General features: G+C 39.2%; 2 protein-coding genes across 7 annotated transcripts in view; one reads left to right on the forward strand and one right to left on the reverse strand.

The window, feature by feature from the left end:
• The window catches only part of AP1S2 (adaptor related protein complex 1 subunit sigma 2), a 29,321-nt gene extending 15,247 nt beyond the window's left edge, over positions 1 to 14,074 (forward strand). Inside the window, exon 5 of one of the 3 annotated variants that reach the window (XM_049873398.1) lies at positions 8,524 to 12,511. In XM_049873398.1, coding sequence (XP_049729355.1) covers positions 8,524 to 8,559 — 36 coding nt within the window. In that variant the 3' untranslated portion in view covers positions 8,560 to 12,511. The other 2 variants (XM_049873397.1, XM_049873399.1) reach the window with 2 other exon arrangements.
• A 765-nt stretch (positions 14,075 to 14,839) lies between these two features.
• Positions 14,840 to 22,829, reverse strand: part of ZRSR2 (zinc finger CCCH-type, RNA binding motif and serine/arginine rich 2) — a 37,441-nt gene continuing 29,451 nt past the window's right edge. For 2 of the 4 annotated variants that reach the window (XM_049873383.1, XM_049873382.1), the window contains 3 exons: positions 19,982 to 20,037; positions 19,157 to 19,266; positions 14,840 to 16,082 (listed from right to left, as the gene is read on the reverse strand). In XM_049873383.1, coding sequence (XP_049729340.1) covers positions 15,568 to 16,082; positions 19,157 to 19,266; positions 19,982 to 20,037 — 681 coding nt within the window. In that variant the 3' untranslated portion in view covers positions 14,840 to 15,567. Of the gene's footprint in view, positions 17,858 to 19,156; positions 19,267 to 19,981; positions 20,038 to 22,829 lie in introns of all 4 variants that reach the window. The other 2 variants (XM_049873384.1, XM_049873385.1) reach the window with 2 other exon arrangements.

Below are 22,829 nucleotides of genomic sequence, written 5' to 3' on the forward strand. Positions count from 1 at the left end.
ATAATGTCATTTAAAAGTAAAAACCGTTTTGTAAATCCTTTTAGGCTTGCCCTCTTAGGGCAAACTCCTGTCATTCCTTTGTAATTACCACTGTTTATGTTAAAACTTTAAGGCCTAAACTTTTTTCTTTTAAATTGGGTTAAAAATTAACAAGGCACTAGTTTTTTTTTTTTTCTTTAATTCCAGTATATTTGAAATTTTTGTACGTAAACTTGATTGGGGTTTGCTATAAAATTTTTTGGTTAAGTGAGTTTTAGTTACATTAATGCTTGAAACAAAAAGGTTTTCAGGCACAATTAATCTTGCTTTTTACTTTGTTTAATAAACAATTTGGCCAATGTCCTTGGCCACTGGTTTTCAGATTTTAATTATTTGGCTATATGTGTTTTTTTTTTCTTGGTCTGTTAGTCAGAATTTTGAGGATTTTTCTATTGTATTTCTAACCTATTTTGAGCCAGCTCTTGGTACCCTGGGCTCTCTATAATAATGAATAGTTGGAATAACTTAAAATACTCAATAACTGTAAATCAGTGATTTTCAATTTTTTTATTAGAACCTACAGTAGTAAATATATTTTTATATCAATCACATATGAACTGGAAAAATAAAAAAGTTTACTAATGATAGTCTTGTTTCTTGTTTTACAGTCTCACATTTTTTATCCTCTTATGTTTCATGGGACGTTGGTCCTGACCTACTCATTGATTTCTGAGCCTTAGCATGGGGCCAGCAAAGGGCTCTACAGAGTGTCAGCGGTCATTTTAGCTCTTTACAGAATATTTTCTGAAAACTTCAGGATTTGAGTTCTTTTTTCCCCGACTGACAGATTCTTTTTCTCTATTATGTATTCTTTTGTTGTTTCCTCTTTTTTAAATAAAAATTCCCAGTATAGAAAAAGAAGCAAATACAGGCGAGCAGACTATCAGGAGCTCTGGTGGTGCAGTGGTTAAGTGCTTAACTGCTAACTGGAAGGTCGGCAGCTCTCACCCACCGGTGTTCTTTGGGAGAAAGACCTGGTGGTCTGCTCTGGTAAAGATTACAGCCTGGGAAACCCTATGGGGCAGTTCTGTGCTGAGTCAGGATCAACTTGATGCCACACACACAACAATAAACGATAACAATCTTATCCACCAACCGGAGACGATTAGTTTAACTCAGTAATTCTCAATAGGAGCAATTTTGCACCCCCAGGGGACATTTGGCAATGTCTGGAGACATTTTTGGTTGTCGTCACAACTTGGGGGGGGGTGCTACTGGCATCTAGTGAGCAGAGACCAGGAACACCGATCAACATCCCAGAATGCCCAGGACAGCTCCCGCATATCAAATTGTCAATAGTACAGAGGCTGAGAAACCCTGGTTTAACTTAACACTTTGGAATATACAGACTCTGTCTACGTTTATAGACTGTTCCACCTTTTCCACATAACACACAGTGCAGAGCATACATACGTAGCTGGTTGAAAATGAGTAAAAAAACTGAAGCAGGAGAAAAAAAACCCTGAAAATTGTGAAAGAAGCACAAACTGTGCTTAAGAACACAAAATTACCTTTACTTGATAACCAGGGAATGAGGAGGTAATCTGTGGTTGACTTGAGGACCTAATCCACAGCAAAGCTTGTGGGATGTCACTGTATGAATTCAATTTCCTCAGCAACAAAGTCGTTCACTCCTGTTAAGGTTATTGAGTTTTACTGGGAAACAGAATAGAGTATATACCCTGCAGGTAGTCAGAACACTTGGCTTTTCTGCTGATTTTCCCATCCACTTTGGGGATTTAATAGTTATCTTAAAGGAGGAATAATTTAAAGAACCATAATTGCATATATAGACTTCTCTTTAAGGAGCCCTGATGGTGGGATGCTTAAGCACTGGGCTGCTAAGTGATTCAAACCCACCAGCTGCCCCGAGGGAGAAAGATGTGGCAGTCTACTTGAGGAAAGATTACAGCCTTGGAAACCCTGTGGGGCAGTTCTACTCTGCCCTGTAGGGTTGCTATGAGTTGGAATCAACTTGATGGCAATGGGTTTTAGACTTTTCTTTTTTTCTTTTAGATGTATAGACTTAAAGTTTACTTACTAACAATATTTAGAGTTGGAGTATATGAAATGCTATAATACCAAGAAATCTAGTATGTTCTGAAAGCCCTGATTAAGTTCAGAGTATTTCAAGGTAGGGCTCTTTCTTTTATGATCCAAGAGGAAGACCAGGGCAAGTAAAATAACAATCATACTAGAATATGATTAAAATTATTTCTTTATAGCCTAAATTTATATTTCCTATGTTCTTTTTTTTATGTTAATTGGAAACCATGGTGGTGTAGTGGTTAAGAGCTACAGCTGCTAACCAAAAGGTCCCGCAGTTTGAATCTACCAGCTGCTGCTTGGAAACCCTATGGGGCAGTTCTACTCTGTCCCCTAATAGGGTTGCTGTGAGTTGGAATCGACTTGATGGGAATGGGGTTTTTTTTGGTTTATGTTGATTATGCCGCTTTTTATTTAAAAAGTAAGAGTAACTGCTGGAGAATGTAATTGTCCTGAGTATTTTATAACTAAATGGTTTTCAAGCAGAGTTTACCATATTTTTACAGAAATAATGTGCGCCTTCTACATTTGTTTCCCAACTGCGCCCTTCTCCCGTGAGGTATTTTTGTAAGCGTGTTGTACCAATTTTATTTTACAACAACTTGTAAAAAAAAATTGGCACAACGGCGCTTACAGAAATACTTCGTGAGGGGAGGGTGCGGTTGGCAAACATAGAAAGGGTGTGTTATTTGAGTAAAAGTTGTGGTTAAGTTATCCCCATCATTATTTTTAAGACAAATTTATAAAAAGTATATAGTACTATATAGAAATGCAACAAGACACGTGCCTGGCATACTATTAAACATTGAAACCTACCCAGATGTCCAATGGGAAATATGTTAAGGAAGTTACAGTACAACCATACAGTGAAACCATTACATAACTGTAAAGGAAATAAGATTGATTTCTATATGCTGATATGGAAAGATACCCAAGGTGTATGTATCAAGTGAGAAAAGATCTAGTAGCAGGACATTAACAAACTTAATAGTGTAACCCCTGGACATGTTTGAGATTCCCCCCCTTTTTAGAAGTGTCAAATAGCTTGCATTTCATGTTATTTTTTTACATAAAACAATGCTGCAGTGTGAATGAAAGAGTAGGCTTTGTGTTGCTCCGGAATATAAATCTAGAGTAGAATTATCAGAAAAAAAGTTCTAGCACATAAAACGAAGCACATGCCTGCTCGTGGACATTTTAGATGGTAACCACCGGAGAGCAGCCATATTATTCTGTAAAAAAAAAAAAATCACTTGAGTTTCCTAGTGCTTCACAAATGCTCATGAAATAAGGCTCTGACACCATGAGCCCTGTCATGTAAAAAGTGCCCTGTAAACTGTGTGGATTCTTCTTTTTATTCATTGCTAAAAATAGATCTTAGTGAGATTGGATCCTCTGCTGTCCTTTTGGTTCAACACAAGAAATAGGGTTCCGGAGTTGAGAGTAAGGACTTTGCATCCTTTGACTCAGAATTCAATAGGAGCATAAAAAGGACCACTGTATTCTAGACCATAAAGGACGGAGGATACTACTTTGTAGTGCAAGGAATAAGTGAAGTGCCTTTACGTGAAAATAGGAGGAGAGTGATACCTTCAGATTACACTTACTTATATTTTTCATTAAATGTAGATTATTTTCTCTCTTACAACGTTGTGTACGGGAAAGCAAATCACGACTGAGGTTTTCAGTCTTAGGTTCAGTACCACCAGTTTACGGAAGCCACTTGCTCAATTCAGTGCTCTATGAGTATTAAACGTATCTCTTATCTCAAGAATTAAGCCTTCAGGTAACTGTGACTTTACCAGTTTTTATTATGGATTCACAGTTGGTTTTACTTTTGAGTCATAAACCTAGTATGGTAAATATTTAAGAATTTTTAAGGTAATGGGGCTTTTTCCTCTTAGTTTTTTTCTTAGGAAGGTAGATGGTTTTGAGAACAGGTATATCTGATTGCTCTTTAATGTGTTTAATTCAGGGCTTCACGCCAATTCACACTGGTTCAGTTATGGCTGATGAAGCAAAACCTGAACGGCCCCGAATCTTGAAAATTTGGGTGAAGTGGAATGATAACTGGAACGGGAAAAATGATGGGTCAAAGCCCTGGAATGTGAGACTTGGAAGCAGTGTAGCAAGCCCTTTCAGGAGCCTGATGCCCTTGTTTTCTAAGAGGGAGATTAAGTTTCTAATAGGTCTTCGACCCATCATTTTTCCCGTTCCAGTTAGCATTCTAGATCACCCACATTTTTAAAGATTCTGGTCCATTCAGGTTTTTTTTCGTCAGCCACAACTGACCTGGGCAGAACCAGTTCGAAGCCGTGGTCAAATTGTCACCCTTCATTTTCCACTACATCTGGTCCTTTCGGTAGGTGGTCGAGAAAAAGCTTTTTAGTATGGAGGAAACCTGAAGGTGCAGGTAGACACGGGAGGGGTCCAATGGAGAGAGCAATGAAAAATAGAGGAATAGAATGAATGGAGAAGCATATTGGGAGAGAGAATGGGAGTGGAATCAAAACACTTGGACCAAGAAGTCTTCCTCCTTTGTTAGGAGGTGATCACGGGTAAAAGCTGTAGGTTGTTTTGCTTTTTGTTTTTTTTGTTTTGTTTTGTTTTTCTTCCCGTGAGTTGTGTAAGGAAATTGAGAAAGTTATTTTCTCGGCATTCAGAACTAGGCCATCTGGAGGCGAGCTACGGAAGACTGGAGGAAGGAAAGAGGTAGACAACTTGAGCAAAGTGTTCTGGGTTTAGAGTAGTCGTAGTGGGAAGCCAGTTAGTGATGAACAAAAGGATTGCCCAGGATTGAAGGCCCATTTTAGGCTGAAAATAATAAACTTAGGATCTGTATTTTAAAAACTAGCATCTAAAGAGTCCATACTAAAGGCAACATGTGGCTTATATTTGCATAATACAGCTGTATTAAAAATTGTTTTTTTCTTACTGTTTTCGTCCTGGCCTTTATTTCCACTTAATCGAGACCACTGACATTTTAGTATGTTAAGAAACATACAGTTTGCAGGGTAGTATTTCAGCAGGTGCCCCAGGGAAAAAACAGTGGGCCTCATTCTGGGCCTGCGGGGTACTATGGCCGACTTTACTTTCACCTGCCCTAGTTCCTAGTTAATACAGTTTTTTCTGCGGCTCAAAAACGTGTACCAATGATAAAGGGCCCAGAGTTACTGGAGTTACCTTGAATCCACTATGATATTCTCCTTGTATATGAAAGAAACACTGACTTCATTAATTATGAGTGTATCTATCATTTAGCTAAAACTCAGTCCTAAGTGTTACAGAGTCATCAAGGTATTTATTTATAGCAGAGCTCTTTTAGGCAGTCTAAATTGGGAAAATAGGTAAAACATGTTATAGCAGTATGAAATGGCTGGAATACATTTATTTCTGTGCATTTTAGGGTTTCTTTTTTTGTCTTGTTTTTCCTTGAAGGACATTTTTCCATTGATGCAGGTTTTCTCCCTATGAAGAGTAGTCTTCGCAGCTGGTGGATGATAATTTCTTGCTGAAGTGCAGTAATGTGGATCACTGATTGTAAAGAATAGTCTGGCTTCTCATCAACTCTTCCCTAAAGTAAGGCCTGTCAAATAAGTGGTAGAGATGTCTGGGCCTGTCACACTGGTGGATGGTTCATACAGAACTGTTCCTTCCCGTTCATAAGAAGGAAGATTGCTTAGGAGTAAGAAGGAACAGTTCTGTACGAACGTTCCCATTCATGAGAAGTCTTTGGGAGGAACTGCTGCAGACGGTCCCTCGGCCCTCTTTAGAAATGGCCTACCCTCGCTTTTCTCTCTTAATGGGAATAAGCTGTCCGTGGCTGGTTTTACATGGTGTGATGAAATCAAAATGATTACAAACAATCTAAAGACTGAAAGAATTGCTGTTATTTAGGTGAACGGTTATTTGACAGACTTGAATTTCTCTTGTTCTCTGTCCAGAAAACAGTATCATAGCAAGAGTTTCATTGGGTGTAAGAAATTACTTTGGTAGTGGTAAATATCACTTTATTACTCAAACTGGCAGTTGGGGTAGGTTGGGAATGGGATAGACCACCCTCTGACTTGGCTTGGGGTAACGAGCTTTCTTGGTGACCAGTGGCTGAATTTAATGATCTCTGGGCATCAGTCATTCTGCCTGTGATCACGCTAAACAGTCAGCATTTCATTGAGTACTAGAGTATATGCTGGGGTACTGACATGCATCAAAAAGTGGAAGGACGTGAATTCAGTTGGTAAATACAATCTCGTCAAAGTTTGTCATTTGTATTTTAGCATTACCTGAAAAGTCTAATTATGTTATATCCCAAGGGATAGTCCCAGTTATTTCATTAAGCTCATATTTTCACAGGAAATTTTTCTCTGATCATGATCCATCATTGGGACTTACGATTTACTTTTTTTCACAGAGAATACTGAAATAGCTGCAGAGATTCACTGGCAAAAAGGTCTTATTCATTAAATCACTAATGTCACTGATACAGAAATAGAATTCCTTTGTTTTTTATAGTGCTTTTAGGTGAGAGTTTACAGAGCAAATTAGTTTCCCGTTCAATAATTTGTACATAGAGTGTTTGATGTTTATTTTATGTGCTTGTCTATTGTTTGGCCTAGAGGTAGTTTCTGGGAATGGCTTCATTTCCAGGTCAAATGGGTGTCTTTGGGCCATAGTCTCAGGGGTTCCTCCAGTCTCTGTCAGACCAGCAAGCCTCGTCTTTTTTGTGAATTTGATTTTTTTGTTCTATAATTTTCTCCCCCTCTGTCCAGGGCCTTCTGTTATGATTGCAGTCAGCAGTTGGTAGTGGTAGCTGGGTACCATCGAGTCCTTCTGGTCTTGGGGTCGTGTGGGCTGTAGTTCATGTGGTTCATTAGTCCTTTGGACTAATTCCTCCCTTGAGTCTTCGGTTTTCTTCACTTTCCTTTGCTCTAGACTGAAAAAGACCAATAGTTGTATCTTAGATGACCACTTGCAAGCTTTTAAGACTCTAGATGCTACTCACCAAAGTAGGATGCAGAACATTGACTTTATGTACTGTGTTGTACCAGTTGACATAGATGTCCCTCGAGTTGTCTTCAAGCCTAGGAACTTCATCCCAAGAGGTGTTTGGTTATGTCTAAGAGGTTTCCCTGACTTTACTCCTATGTGCTCTATATGAGCCACACCTACAGTCATGTATATTTGCCGGTGGGAGAAATAGAATTCCTTTTTGAAAGTGAGAGCTTTTATAAGAGAATGAAGCATTTGAGGGTTTAATTTATTATTGATGTTTTAACCTACTGCTTCATTCCATTGTAATTCTGTTCTGAGTGGGGGGTGGGGAAAGGCAAGTATCTCTTTAAAATATTTAGGAATTGAGGGTTCAAATGTGACTAGCTTTTCTCCTCAGATACTTATGTATTTAATGCCCTGTTACATATTTTATTGGAACAGTTTATATGGCTTTGTAGCTTAACATTTCAAAGTTCCAAATTGCATAAATACTGAAATGAAAATACTTTCCAAACAGTCGACACTTACTGATGCCTTAAATAAGTAGTTTTTAACTTTATGGAGCCACAAACCTTGTGGTGTTGGTGCGATTATAACCCCTTTGAGAGTCTGAAGGGTCATGGACCCTCTCCCCATGAAAAAATCTACATAATTTTGCCTCTGATTTCAGGGGGTAAGTGGAGTCCCTAGAAATCTATCTATGGACTCTCTAGGAGTCAGTTAAAACCTCACCTCAAGTTGCCTTTTTTGTTGTTGATACGAGAACCGTCTCTTTAGATGAAATTGTAAGTATAGACATTTAACAAGTCTATTTGGAGAGTTCTTTAAAATCTCTCTTAGGAGTAATTTTTTTTTTAATATTCTTAGTCTCAAAGTCATATTCTATGGACTTTTGTTTGTAGCTGAATGAACAGTTAAAATCCTCCATTGCTGCTTAAAATACCAGATAGATGACTATTTTCCCACTTTTTCTCAGGCAAGATTTTCCTCTGTAGAAGACTTTATGGTCACCTTAGGATAAAATGATCTTCTTTAAGAGATTAAATTCCTTTAGTTTGTGTAATAAAATCCTGATGAACATAAACACTGGCAGAATGGAGTATTCTGTTAACTCAGTATTGACCAGATAACTTACACTGAAAATCTTTTCAAAATATTATTAGTAAATGCAGTACTTTAGGATTTTGTAGACTTGGGTCATTGATTTGAATACTGATTATCATTATATACAGTAATGGAGAAATTATAAAAGATGAAGACGAGCTCCTGGGCATTATTTAGAAATTAAACGTTCAGCCATAAAACAAAGAAAAACTTTCAGTTTTAATTAAATTTTCTTCACTGTGCACTGAATGTTCTAGAAATCTTGTGTCTATTTCAATTTGTATTTTTTTATGTAAGAATACATGCATTTCTTTTTTTTTTTTACATGCATTTCTTTTGTAGCCACGTCATGAATATTTTAATGTCCCTGTGTACTAAATGACTACTCATCGAGTATGCAGAATTTCACAGAGGAAATAGAGAGCTGATATGCTTATGAAAGAAAATATCCTCAGCTTGGTGACACTGGTTATCTTGTCGTAATAGTTGTAGAATATTTTAGAACCAATAGCTTTATGATTGTATTTTTCCCTGTTCCTGTCCCTAGCCCTTTTCCATTTGATTTTCATTCTACATGTGATCTTGGTTTGGCTTATGCCTACTCCAACTGATTTAATTTTGGGGGGGAAAAATAAGAACCTATGAATGTTTCGAGTAATATTTCATCTTAAATATATACATGTGGTCATTAATGAACCATCTGCGATGAATCTCCTAAGAGCAAAACCTTGCAATCTTGAAAATGTTTACTAAGGACATTATGGCTGGAACACTAGGTCAAAACAAGCAGTGCCATAATAAGTAGCGTGGTTCGGTCTTCCAATGATGATGTGTTTTAAAAAAATGAAAACTGTATTTACTGTCACATCCCATCCTGTATGAGTTCATGTGTCCTAATATATCCCAGAAAAGTCTATGTGGAAATAATGCATGAAGGTGAAATTGATCTGTACCAATACATAATATTTAAATAGCCCATGTTTTGGGAATTTTGTAGTGTCACATTTGTGCAATATAATAATATCAAGCAGTCCCTTTAAGAACTGTCAGAAAGTTACGTCAGAAGAGTATGGTCCACAATATCTATAGCTCAATATTAAGTAGCCCTTCAAAGTATTAATACTGATTTTTTTATGTAGTTAATATTTTAAAATTCAGTTTAAATACCTAAATACTTATATTTTGCTAGGCTGTAGTTTTATAATATACCTAAATCTTCATTTGAATACTTACTGCTTTGTTAATGATGATTTTATACTTTAGGGGTATTAAAACCTTTCTTTAATATTGACCATTATTGTGTGTACTTTTAATAAAACCTGCAGCAAATTTTATTATCAAAGGAAAAGTATCAAATAATTCATTGTTTTATATCTAGAAAGTCTGAGTTAAGATACTCAAACTAGCTTACCACTGAAGGAAGGCCTATGAAAATGTGTTTTGACCAAACTTAGCATTAGGCAGTACAGTTATTTCTATCCTTACCGTTGTTGCTGTCACGCGCTTACATTTGAAGCCCCTGTATGGGGCTGTCAATGAGAAATGTAGCATTCTACATTTACGCATTGGTCTGTCTTTTCCATTTTTTTCATCCATGTCCCCTGCAAGGCACTATACTATTCATATGGTTTTAATGCTACATAAATATTCATTGTCTCGTGCCTGCTGGCTTTGGATGCTGTGTGCTGCGCTGTAACACATCGCTTTTGTTATCTGTATACCGCTGCTTGCTTCAAATTAGTAGACTCTGAAAAAGCTTCCTGGCATGTTTAAAATAAAAGTATTGCATGTACTTTGTCTCATGTGAATGACTTTTTTTCTTCTTCATCCCGTTTCATGAAATAACGTATTTTATACTTTAGCTTTTCCAGGTTGATTTTGAGCTACAATTTAGTGTGAACATGTGAAAATTATATTAATTATAAACACAATTTGTTAAAAAAAATACTGTTCAAGTCTCAAAGGAGTAAAACGTGTAAATGATTCTTTGAAACACAGGCCTTTTATTTTAAATAATGCATATTCCATAAGCAAAGTGGTTTTCCTCAGCAAATGCCGCAGAAAATTGCAGGCCGCGATCGCCTAGGGAAAATCTGACCGGCTCTAGGGACTAGCTGGGGGACATATTTAGCTGGATAAGTTAAGACTGTTAACTGTACAGAATGCATAGGGTTGTGTGAAGTTTTTTAAAAAAATACTTAACATTAAATGGAAACCATTATTTTAAAATTGTTTCCTTTATTTAATATTTATGTGACTCACATGCCATTCTCTCAGTGTATTCAGTGTTTTAAAGGCTAATCGTTAGAAATGAAAGAGACTGGCTTAAGTCACTTTTTGGGAACTTACATCAGTTGCATTAGGCTTTCTTTAAAAGCCGTCTCGTGAAGACTTTGAGACACTCCAATATAGAGACAGGCTTAAGGAACACTGTGTGCCCGTCAAGCAGCTTCACCAGCTGTCAGCTGAATCCTCTGCTTGTTTCCTCAGCCTCAGTGTTTTAGAGCCAGACCTAGACATTGTATCATTGTAGCTCGAAATACTTCAGTTTCTGTCTGGAACAGATGAGTGCCACACTCAGCAAAATTTTAACAGTAATTCCTAATAGCTTGTCTGGGGTTCTTTTTGTCCTGTGTTTATAATTGGTTAGAAGTAGGTTCTCCAAAGCTCCTGTTGCATCTGGTCCATGTGTCTCTTAAGTCTCTCTTTTTTTTTTTTTTATTATAGATTCATCTTTTTAATTGTACTTTAGATGAAGGTTTACAGAACAATCTTAAGTCTCTTTAAATCTATCATGGTTCCTCGGCTTTTCCACCCTTGCCATTTTTTAAAACTGGGTCGTTTGTCTTACAAGATTTCTTACATTGTATATTTGGCTGATTATATTCTCGTGACGATGTTTTCCTCGTTTTTTTGTCCCCCTTATATCGTTATTAGATCTGAGTCTGGTTTGATTCAGGTTCAATTTTTTTGGCAAGAACACTTCACAGATTTGACTGCCTTTTATAAAAAGTATAAATACGTTTTTCACTAAAGCTGGTTTGCACCCATTTTTCAATACACAAACATACTAAAATGTCATGAACATTATACAGAGTTGGGTTGTAGTGCTCAGCACCTTCGTTTTGATTTTGTCTCTCATAATTTCAACACATGAAGGTAAGTACTGTTAGCCTTGTTTTCCCAGAAACGGGCACAGACTATAAAGTTATTTAAGATTTTACCATGTGTAGTGTCTTAGAATTAATGTTCTAAGGATTTGTGGTTTAATATAATTTTCTTTTCCTTGCTTTGTGCTGCACTACGATTAGGATGCAAAAGTAAGTTTATTATTGGATACTATAAAATTGCTCTATTACAATTTAGCATGCCTTTTAGTTACAAACTTGTTATCAGTAATATCTGAAATCTGACCTACTTGGCAATTTATTTTGTAACATGCAAAATCAACCAGCTAAATATACCTGCTTTGTTTTTGTCTTTCTTCGAAATTTAAAAGCAAATACTGGTTGGGCCAGAGGGCGTTCTTTCTGTACGTTGCCCCCACCAAATGCTATCGGCAGGTGTGGGAAGGTGACCACTTTGGAAACCTTGCTGCAGTACACAGTTAACTTAACTCAAACTGAGTAGTATAAGCATTTCTACAAATGCATGTGACAAAAAAAGACCATGGGGAAAAATTACAGGAAGAGTTTTGCCCCCTAGCTTTCTGTTTAGGGGAGATAGTTTGAATTTTAACACTTAGGTATCTTATCTTTTTTGTATACAATTGAGGAACCGTGATTGCATGAATTGCCGGTGGGTTTACACTGGGTTTGATTGATTTTTGTGTTTCAGCAGCCGTACCTGGCACACGAGCAGGTACTCGTAAGTACTTACTGAATGCCGAAAAAGAGCCTTATGTGGTCTCAGGTGTTTTGGGTCCCAAGCCCTAACCACTAATATCACTAATACAGAGGAGCCCTGGTGGCGCAGTGGTTAAAGTACTTGACTGCTAACCGAAAGGTCGGCAGTTCCAACCCACCAGCCGCTCCATGGGAGAAAAGATGCGGCAGTCTGCTTCCATAAAGATTTACTGCCCTGGAAACCCTGTGGGGCAGTTCTGCTCTGTCCTGTAGGGTCGCTATGAGTCAGAATTGACTTGACGGCAACGGGCTTGGTTTGGGTTTGGTACCACTAATATGGTGATGGTCTTTTAACACTGAATTAAAAAAAAAAAACACACCTTGTCTTTGGTTTTGTTATTTTCTAAAATGAGCACATTCTTCATGTGCATTTTTCGCATTCGCAAAGGCTCCCTGGATCTGCTTACCAGAGTCTCACATTTTCCTTCCACAGGAAGCTGAAACCCCACGTAGTGTTCTTGAAGAAATTGGACTGACATAACTCTCCTTCCTTGTTGATGACTTCTTGTGGCATTTCACACACTGTAGACGTTCACTGCCTCTCATGTCCATGTTAGCTAATGGTACAAGATGATGATTCGTCAGTATTACTGTTGTGCTAAGCTGCTTCATTCAGGCCTACACAAAAGTTTTGCGTTTTTTTTTTTTTTTTAAGGGAACTTTGGTTAATCAAATGGTAAATTAAAGGGACTTAAATATGAATTACAGTGACACAGAAAAGAAGGTAGCTTTTCTGGATATTTTAAAGTTGGTCAGTTTCTCTTAATTTGATTACGTGTATATATGAAAATGACACATCCGTATACATGCAAAATCCAACAATATGCCTTTGTTACCTTACTGTATGTGACAAAGGAAGCTGGTAAATTAAAATGCGAAACCTGGTTTTAAGGAACCAAAGACTAGTGCAGCATTTCAGTCTAGTGGGAATAAAGGGAATTGACATGTCACACATCAAATGAATGAAAAGCTAACTATTTTGAAACGTTTAAAAACCAAATTTATACCAAAGATCCCATTGGAAGCTACATACCTTAAAACACAAAGGGAATACAGATAATTTTAAATGACTAATTGGATTGATGATGGTGTCTCACGCTAAAGATTCTTTGACATTCTGACCCTGGGACAAAGAACATAGATGGACTGTTGGAAAATAGCACTTTCTTTTTAAGACAAGGCACATTTGACTGCTGAGATGAATTCTTTGTGGTCATAATCATGTTGTCACTTAGATTGTTTTGATGCCCCAAAATAAAGTGGAAATGTTGATTGATCAGGAACTCTTCATAACAGTGTCTTAACAGAAAACATATTGCTCTCTTTACAAAGTATTGCATAAGCCATCGTTTAAAGCACGGCTGTTCCTTCTGATGTGCTTGTTCAAGCACAGTGTATTCTGCTTTCCTTCACTTAGGTATCCTCTGTCCCCTCCGTGGCACTGCCTACTTAACAGAAGTCTTCAGACACCTTTCATAAAAGAGTAAGAGTTGAATGAGGTCAACTGGCATTAGTGGGCCCTGTATTTTTTTAAAGCTGTGTAATTGTTTCAGTGTCAACTTTCATACATACATGCACATATTTAAACATGTCTTTACAGTTTACACTTTCACTTGTGTTTGCTGGGCTGGATTAAGCTTGTAATTTTGACCAGTATTCAGGCCACGTGATCACTGTCATACCGCATCACCGGGTAGTTGTAATAAATGTTCACTGTACACCACTGTAGTGTTTTCTCAATCTCTTTCCAAAAGTTTGTCAACTTAAGGAGAGCTGCTGAAGGAAGTTTGTTTTTTTTTTTCAGTAAAGTGACAAAAATGCACCTCCATTTGAATGTGGTGGTGGTTATAAGCACACACAAGATAAATGGCAGCAGAGTTGGAGTCTTCATGTTCTTCAAGTTCGTTAAAAAAAAATGTGGATTTCATGCTACCAAGAGCTTATCTACATACTTATTTTCAATCAATAAATGCAGCTTTTAAAACCTTGATGCACTGGATTCTCTTTTTTTGCTCTTTCCGAACAACTCTGATCTCCTCCCTTTCCCCCATGACCTGGGGGGGTTAGCACTCCCACCACAGTGGACTGGTACTTGCAGATTGTACTGCCTGCCTCTAATACACAACCAAAAAGTCAAAACTTAGGTTGCCTGACAGTAATAGGTAGGCTTGGATCCTCTGACATGCAGCTGGCTACTCACCAGTCAGGCCTATGGGCCATGGCGGGCAATCTACAGAGTTGGAATTTTTGAATCATAGTATTTTGAGTCACAAACAGTAATGAGAGCAACGATTTTTGTACCAGGATTGCCTTAACACAAGGCATATTCAGTAGCAGTGACCCTAATATCCTGAAAATGACATAAGCTTTATGTAAAGGACTCTGCCCAGTGCCATCGATTGTGATTTGGAGACCCTGTAGGACAGAGTAGAACTGCCCGTAGGGTTTCCGAGGCTGTCATCTTTACGGAAGCAGACTGCCACGTCTTTCTCTTGCAGAGAGGCTGGTGGGTTCAAACTGCTGACATTTTTGTTAAAAAGCTGAGTGCTTTAACCACTGTGCCACCATGGCTCCTATAAAGGACTATACTGTAAAAAAGATGAACACCCTGATTGATAGAAAGCCCCCAGCTGAAAGGGAACTGAGAACCGGGTGGGAGGGAGGAAAAAGTTACATAACCCTTTAGTTTTTAAGATTGAGAACATGAATTTTAAAGTAAAACGGTTCAGCTAGTACAGGAGAAAAGTCTAATAGATTTTTAATAAGGGGCAAACAAGATTCTTAAAAGCACCAATGGCCGTTAATTACAGAGAAAACCTTTGGCTTAGACATAAAAGTACAGAAATGAGCACTTACACAGATAATACTTGAAGTGGGAGCAGCAAAATGACCTCTCCGTGCTAGATTTCGTACTCTGCTGGAGCAGGATTGGGAAAAACTTGACTGTCCACATCCCTTGATGTAATTTATCCTAAGTAAATGATCAGAAATGCACGGAAGTGTTTAAGGAAACCCATCATAGGGTTTTTTACTTTTTATTTGTTTTCAGCAAAGGCTCCTTTAAGAGTACAAAATTATAAATAATTTAAAAATACAACAATAGGGATATGGTTAAATAGATACATTAAACTATGCAGTAAGTAAAAACCACGTCAGAATAGGGACTGCTTGAAATAGGGCAATGTTTCAGGTGAAAAAAAGGTAGCATATTCAACTGCAGACATACATTAACTTTGTTAAAAAAAAAAAATACGGACACATCCATAAGAAAAGACTAAAGCAACGCTCCAAAGGTCACTGGTTAGGATTACAAGCGATTTTTATGTTGCTACCTATATGTTTTGTTTTCTAAGTTTTCGATATTAAACATACAATTTTTGATTATCAGAGAAAAAAACTTTCTTTGAAATAGAATTCCAGTTCACACAGGGTTCTGCCAGACTTGCTAGCCCTCGAGCTCCTCCCCTTCTAGCCAATGTATTTATTTGGATTTGGGACTGTAGATATATCTGTCTCTACTACCGGACCTCCTCCCGGCCCGGCTCCGGGACCTGGATGAACTCTGGCTCCTGCAGCTCTGGCTCTGGGTCCGACTTCTCCGGCTCCTGAGGCTTCGGCTGCGACTTCTCTGGCCGCGGCTCCGACAGCGGTCCCTTTTTCTTCCTCTGCTTCGGGAGCTGTGCCTTTCCCGACTTTTGGACACGTGCTTGTGAGATTTCTTCCCCCTGTGACTGCTCCTTTTCCTCTCAGATTCCCCGTTTCTTTTGTAGGAGTGGTCTGAACTTAGACTTCGTCTCCTCCTTGGCCTGCAATAGTAGTCATCACGGTGGCCCATTCTCTCTCTCCTATCGGGGTTCTTCCCAAAGGTTGAGCTAGTCCGATCTGGGGACAGATACATGTCTCTGTCAGCTTCCCAAAACTCATTGTTCGGATTTCTGAATACATGAAGAAAGTTGCAGTGTTTTCCTCTTGGACACTGCTGGGTTTCAAATAAACCTGAAATGGAATAGTTAGGACATAGCAGTTATGACTGTCTTTTTCTGAAGATGGTACTTTATCCATTTCAGAAAGTACATTTCTGGTACTCTCTACTGGGTATTATTTAAAAGGGGCTTGTAGATAAATTACATAATTTTCATTCCCAGAACTAAAAATATTCAGCTCTCTAACAGATGGTACTCTGAAAGATAACAAATCTGAAGTTTAATTGACCAGAACATCCCATTCCCCAAGTGGATTACTGCTCAGCGTACAGCTGACCAAATGGTGACCACATTAGCTTTCCCTGAGTTTCACTCTTCCACTTATTTCATGACTGGGATCATGAATTAACACTGAAGAACCAGTCTTTAGAGTCCCTGCAGGCGTGTGCATTGCAGGCATGTGGTGGTGATGGGACAGAACCACCGGTCAACAAGAAAGCCTCTACAGATAGGGGGAGGATGCTGTATTTTCGTTAACACTTCAAAAACATTGGCCTAACGCTTTTAAATTTTCAAGTGCTTTTAGTATGGAAGATTCTTGTCAAAGGTAAAATCTACGTGAACGACTTTGAGACCTCTTTGGGGTTTTCACACTTTTTTTAAAAAACAAGAAGTAAATTCCCCAGATACGTAAAACAGCAATGAATTCTTAGATATGCTGTCATAAGCACAAGTGACAAAATAGACTTCATCAAAATTAAAAACTTGTGCTTCAAAGGATACTTTGTCATGAAAATGAAAAGCAACCCACAGAATGGGAGAAAATATTTGTAAATCATGTACCTGTGATAAGAGACATGCATTTCCAATATGGAAACCCTGGTGGCGTAGTGGTTAAGGGCTACAGCTGCTAACCAAAAGTCAGCAGTTCGAATCCGCCAGGTGCTCCTTGGAAACTATGGGGCAGTTCTACTCTGCCCTATAGGGTTGCTATGAGTCAGAATCGACTCTACGGCAGCGGCTTTGGTTTTTTTTTTTATCTAAAAACATATATAGACTATATAAAAAAATTCTTCCAACTCAATAATAAGACAACCCAATTTAAAAAATGGACAAGGATCTGAATAGACATTTCTCAAGACTGCAAATGCCAACAGACACATGAAAAGGTGCTCAACATCATTGGACATTAGGGAAATGTGAATCAAAACCACCATGAGATACCACTTCACACCCACTAGGATGGCTAAAATAAAAAGACATAATAGCAAGTACCATAAGGATGTGAAGAAACTGGGACCCTGATACATTGCTGGTGGAATTATAAGATGGTTCAGCTGCTTTGGAAGGAAGCTTGGCAGCTTTTCAGAAAGTTAAACAGCTACCATAAGATCCAGCAATTCCACTCCTAGACATAGACCCAAGAACTGAAAACGTATGTTCATACAAACACATTACACAGATGTTCGCAGTGGCATTATTCATAATACCAGATAGTGGCAACAACTCACGTCCGTCGACCGATGGATAAATAAGATACGGTATATGTGGGTCCCCGGGTGGCGCAGACACTTTCTGCTCGACTACTAACCTAAAGGTTGGCGTTTGGAGCCTGCCCAGTGGGGCCACAGAAGAAAGGCCTGGTGATCTGCTTCCAGAAAGATTACACCCAAGAAAACTACGGCGAAGTTCTACTCTGTAACACATGGGGTTGCCATCAGTTGGAATCGACTTGACAGCAACTGGTTTGGCTTTTTTGGTATATCCACACAATGGACTATTATTCCACCATAAAAAGGAATAGAAAGATTGATACATGCTACGTCGTGGACGAACCTTGAGAACACGCTGAGTAAAAGAAATCAGACACAAAAGGTCACATACTGTATGATTACATGTATAAGAAATGTCCAGAATTAGGCAAATCCATAGAGTCAGAAAGTAGATGGGGGGTTGGCAGGGGATGGGGGCATGGAAATGTTCTAAAATTAGGCAGCAGTGACGGTTGCATGACTCTAAAAACCACTGAATTGTATACTTTAAAAAGGTGAGTTTTGTGGTAAGTGAATATCTCAACAAAGCTGTTATTTTTTTTTTTTAAGTAAACTAGCCTCCTGCTTTGTGGCCATCGAAGTCACACTCAGAAGCTGCTCACTGAAATCACACTGGATCCCCAGGAAGTGACAAAAGTAACTGCCTTTAGAGAGAACACAATTCCATCTCTCTCATCCCCCACGCCTTTAAGTATATGTTGAAATGGTTCTTCTGGTTTTCCTAAGCAAGGGATCCTAAAATCTGTTTTTCCTTTAATAAAATGGTTTAAAAATGGCAGCATCCATTAAAACAAGGCTGCTAAATCCTTAGTGTGATTCAGACTTTACAGATTATATATTTTTTATATGAGGTTTTAAGCAGGGGAGTGTAAAGCAAAGCAGCAGAAGTGAAGGGTCCAATAAGCGCTCCCCTTGGGCATTTATAGCTTCATCTCTTTTCATCGGGTGCCCTTAATAGTTTGGCTAAGCCCTTATGATAGAAACCACAACAGTGAGGCCCTCAAAGTGGCTGGCTCCTCCCAGGAGAGGCCTGGTCCTCCTGTCCTGGTTCGGCTGCACCGTCTGACTTGTTGTCTGACTGAACACACCACATCGGGGCCTACACCTCCACTCCATCTCTAATGCACAAACGCACCCATCTCACATAAGGCGAGGATGTGATCGGTGAAGTTCTGGGTGGCAATGATGACAGAAGAGTCATTAGGGATAAGGATGCGAAGAAAAATTCAGCTGGAGTCATGGGAGCCGGTGAAGAGAAAACACCTGTGAACCTGCAAAGGCAAGCGTGGCTTCCCGTGGACAAAGGTTCTCGGTCTTCCGGAATGGGATACACGGAGCCCAGGACTGAGGAGAAGACGAGAATTCTAGCCCCACCTCTTTCACCGATAAAGTGACCCACAAGGTCTGGTACAGATCTAAAGTGTGATGTCCTTTATGGAATAAGCTCTGCTCATCTACTGCCTGAAGCAAAAGCTATGCCCAGTGATTTTGTTTTTTTTAATTTAAACCCTTTAAAAGATTGTTTTTTTCCCCAGAGTGTCCTTTTATATAGCAGTGAAACAAATGGGAGTAAAACCAGCATGATGTATTTTACCACAAATTGCCATCTGCCACCGGGTCACCGGGCAGAATTCACACTGCAGCTGTCGTCCTGCATACCACCGTCCATTGAACACGGAGAGGGCTGCCTGGCATTCTTCTTCCCTTTAAACCAAAAAACGAGAGGATGCACTTCACAGGGACGTTCTGAGATGTATTAGCCCTATTACTAATTCACCCTTTTATGAATTTATTTAGGACCATCAAGCTCACTGGTTTTGTACTACCTAGGGAGTCCTCGTTAGCGTATTCAAGCTCCTGAAGTTCAAAATTTACTCCGGAACCCTTTTTACTAACCCTTCGAGAGGTTTTGGTGCATGGCAACTGGCTTCTTAGTCCAAAAGATTCTACCATTCAAGATGCTGACATGTTAGTCCACTGTTAGTTCCCGAGAGGATCGCTGTTCGTGTTATAATGGGTCATTGAACCCATTAGCCATGGAGCGGCCTCAGCCATCAGCGAGAGGAGCGGGAATGCTACAGTAAGCTGGTCAAATGCACACTAAGGTGATTTGGACCTTTAATTTCTGGCTCTTTCGATTCATGCTATTCTCTATTCTTGGTATCGCTTTTCAACTCTTTTCATTATTAAAATTCTATAAGTAATAATATAACCATATTGTAAAAGATTCAAAACCATGTACATATACATGTACTATTTTCAAATCCCCACCATACTTCTCTGTCATCTGTTCATATTTACATTAAAAAAAAACATGCATGTGAAAGCTATATACTCAGTAGAAAAATCCCAGAAATGAACATTAACAAAACACTACGCAGTGACAAAGCATGAAGACCTGTGTGTTCAGAATACTTACGATTGATACTGAACGTACACGTTGCCCCTAAGATGAGGTTCAAAGTTGCAGCTGACCTAAGGAGCAATGAAATATTCTATCATAAAAACTAAGGCAAAGATATCAGCCAGTCATCAAATGTAGTTTGTCCAGGCTACCACCACCCAAAAATAGTGATCAATTAAAGATTCTAAAACGAGGCCATGCTCCAGTCTATTAAAGGCACATGGCAGCCTTGCAGGCCCCTAGGATGGGGTCCCTGTTGACCCAGATCTGTTTTTCCCCATAAATATGAAATGTTTCACACATGCATAAAAATAGAGAATGTAAATCAGCCCATGTACATGCCACCCAGATTGAACACGAGTGTTCTCCACTTCTGTCTGAGAATTTTTATATCAGTAAAATGTTAAAGATACATTTGACGCCCTTCCATTTATTATTTTCCCTTCTCCATCACAGTGGTGAGCACTGCCCCGCAGCTGGGTATACTCTTCACACTCCAAGCACAAAGGAACATACAGGCGTTAAGTACATATATGTGTGCCATAAAAATTTATACTATGTATGTACACACACATACATGTAGGTCTATATATTGCTGTTTTTGAGTGCCGTTGAGTCCGTTCCAACTCATAGCAACCGTATGGGACAGAGCAGAACTGCCCCAAAGGGTTTCTTAGCCTGTAATCTTTACGGGAGCAAAGCACAAGGTCTTTTCTCCCGTGGGGTATCTGGTGGTTTCAAACTGCCGACCTTTCGGTTAGCAGCTGAGTGCTTAACCTTTGCACCACCAGGGCTCCTTAAGGTCTATGTGGGTATACACGTTTACATATACATACATAAACAAATGTGTATATGTATTGACAAACAATGTATACTCTTGATTTGTGGACTTTAAAATCTTATATAAATAGTATTTATTCCACATTCTTTTTTCAATATTTAAGCATGCTAGAGACATCAGATTATCAAAACACATCTAGTGATGGATATCCCAGGTGCTTCCAGCTTGTCACCAACAAACGGTGCTATGATAAGCATTCCTGACCATCCCTCTGGTGTGAGGACTTTTCTCCTGGCACAACCAGAAGTCGAGGGCCAATTTATAGGTTCCATGTCTCGTTAACGTCACTAAAAAAAAGAACCCGTTGCCATTAAGTCAATTCTGACTCATAGGAACAATTTAGGACAGAGTAGAAATGCCCCATAGGGTTTCCAAGGAGTGGCTGGTGGATTAGCAGCCGAGCTCTTAACCACTGCGCCACCAGGGCTCCTTACCTTCGCTAGGTATTGATAAATTGCTCTCTGAAATGCTTTCACTAATTTACACCTTCTCGCCCACTCTTGGTATTAATAGAATCTATGGCTTTTGCCTGATAGGTGTGAAAGAATCTCTCATTTTCCTATGCACTGCTCCTCTTACCGGTGAGGCTGGACATCTGACAATTGGCCTTCAGAAATGACAAATCTTATTTATCTTTCTATAATGGTATAAAAAGGTCTGCAAATATTCATACCAAAGTTATGCTTTTAATTTCAAAATAAATCTCTAATGGAAACAATTTGTCTCTGAGGGCTTTTATCAGCACACCCCAGACCCAGCAGGGACAGACCCACAAGCCAGTCCATAAGCCCAGACTTGGAAGGAAAAGTCCAAAGTCTGGGTTCAGTGCCGGCCGGGCGAGGGCCCGGAGAGATTGTTTAGTCCAGTGATTCCCAAGGACCTGTTATTCATTTTCCATAATGAATTTGATGTTTTGAAAGCGTTTCTACTGAATAGCTTTCTACTTACAACTGCAAATCTGATTAGCATGAGCTTGGCCATTAACAACGCAGAACTGACATAATTCTAAACAAGAAAGTAATTATGTCATGGTTAGTGGGGACACTCTGTCGCAGGTAACGTGTGATTTCCATTAATAACCAGTCTGAAGTTCTGAAGGCAACTCCCCTGCTACCACTTCAAGCAGCAGCATAATCTGGGGACGCCAGGAGGGAAACCACTGACTTCAGCACTCCCCTCCCTTTATAGATGGAGAAAGGCATGAAGAGGGCAAGTGACGTGTTCAAAAGCACAGGCTGGTCCAGCCACACTGCCTCCCCAGCCCTGGGTGTGAGCAGGCATTTCTGCTCTGGTGTGTATCAGATGTACTACGCAGGAGGGTGAAGACCGGAAGGCACATACACCAGAAACAGAAGGTAGAGGGGAAAGAGAAACTCAAAAAGAATTTCGAAGGCCCAGTGTGAAATGAGTAGCTAGAAGTGTGGCCTGGAATTCCATTCGTGTCATCGCTTAGCCATAGCTCTGTTAGCTGTTCTAACTCTCCGCTGTCATTTCCCAATTAGCAGGAAAAAACTCATAGCTTTTATCCTATGTTTTTCCAAATTATATGACATTGTAACAAAATCATTTAGGTTAGGATCCGATCAAATCACAAATAGGGCTTCGCTATGTTATGTGCACTGGTGGCGCAGTGGTTAAGCACTCAGCTGCTAACCAAAAGGTTAGCAGTTTGAACCCACCAGCCACTCTGTGGGAGAAAGATGTGGCAGTCTGTTCCCATAAAGATTACAGCCTTGGAAACCCATGGGGCAGATCTACTGTGTCCTACAGAATCACTGTGAGTCACAATGGACTCAACGACAATGCATTATGTTTTGACTCAACAGATGGGTAGTGGGAGCAGCAGGTATTACATCTGACTTTACCCATGTTTGAGAGCATATCTAAAATAATGATGTGTGATGTGAACACCTCCCGTTCACCTAGTGTGCTCCATCACAAACCATGATATTCGGACATTATGTCTCAGTACTGAAGGAATCCAGTAAATAAAAATAATGTAAAAAAAAAAAGAAATCAAGA

Source organism: Elephas maximus, chromosome X (assembly GCF_024166365.1).
Source record: "Elephas maximus indicus isolate mEleMax1 chromosome X, mEleMax1 primary haplotype, whole genome shotgun sequence".
Classification (NCBI taxonomy): domain Eukaryota; kingdom Metazoa; phylum Chordata; class Mammalia; order Proboscidea; family Elephantidae; genus Elephas; species Elephas maximus.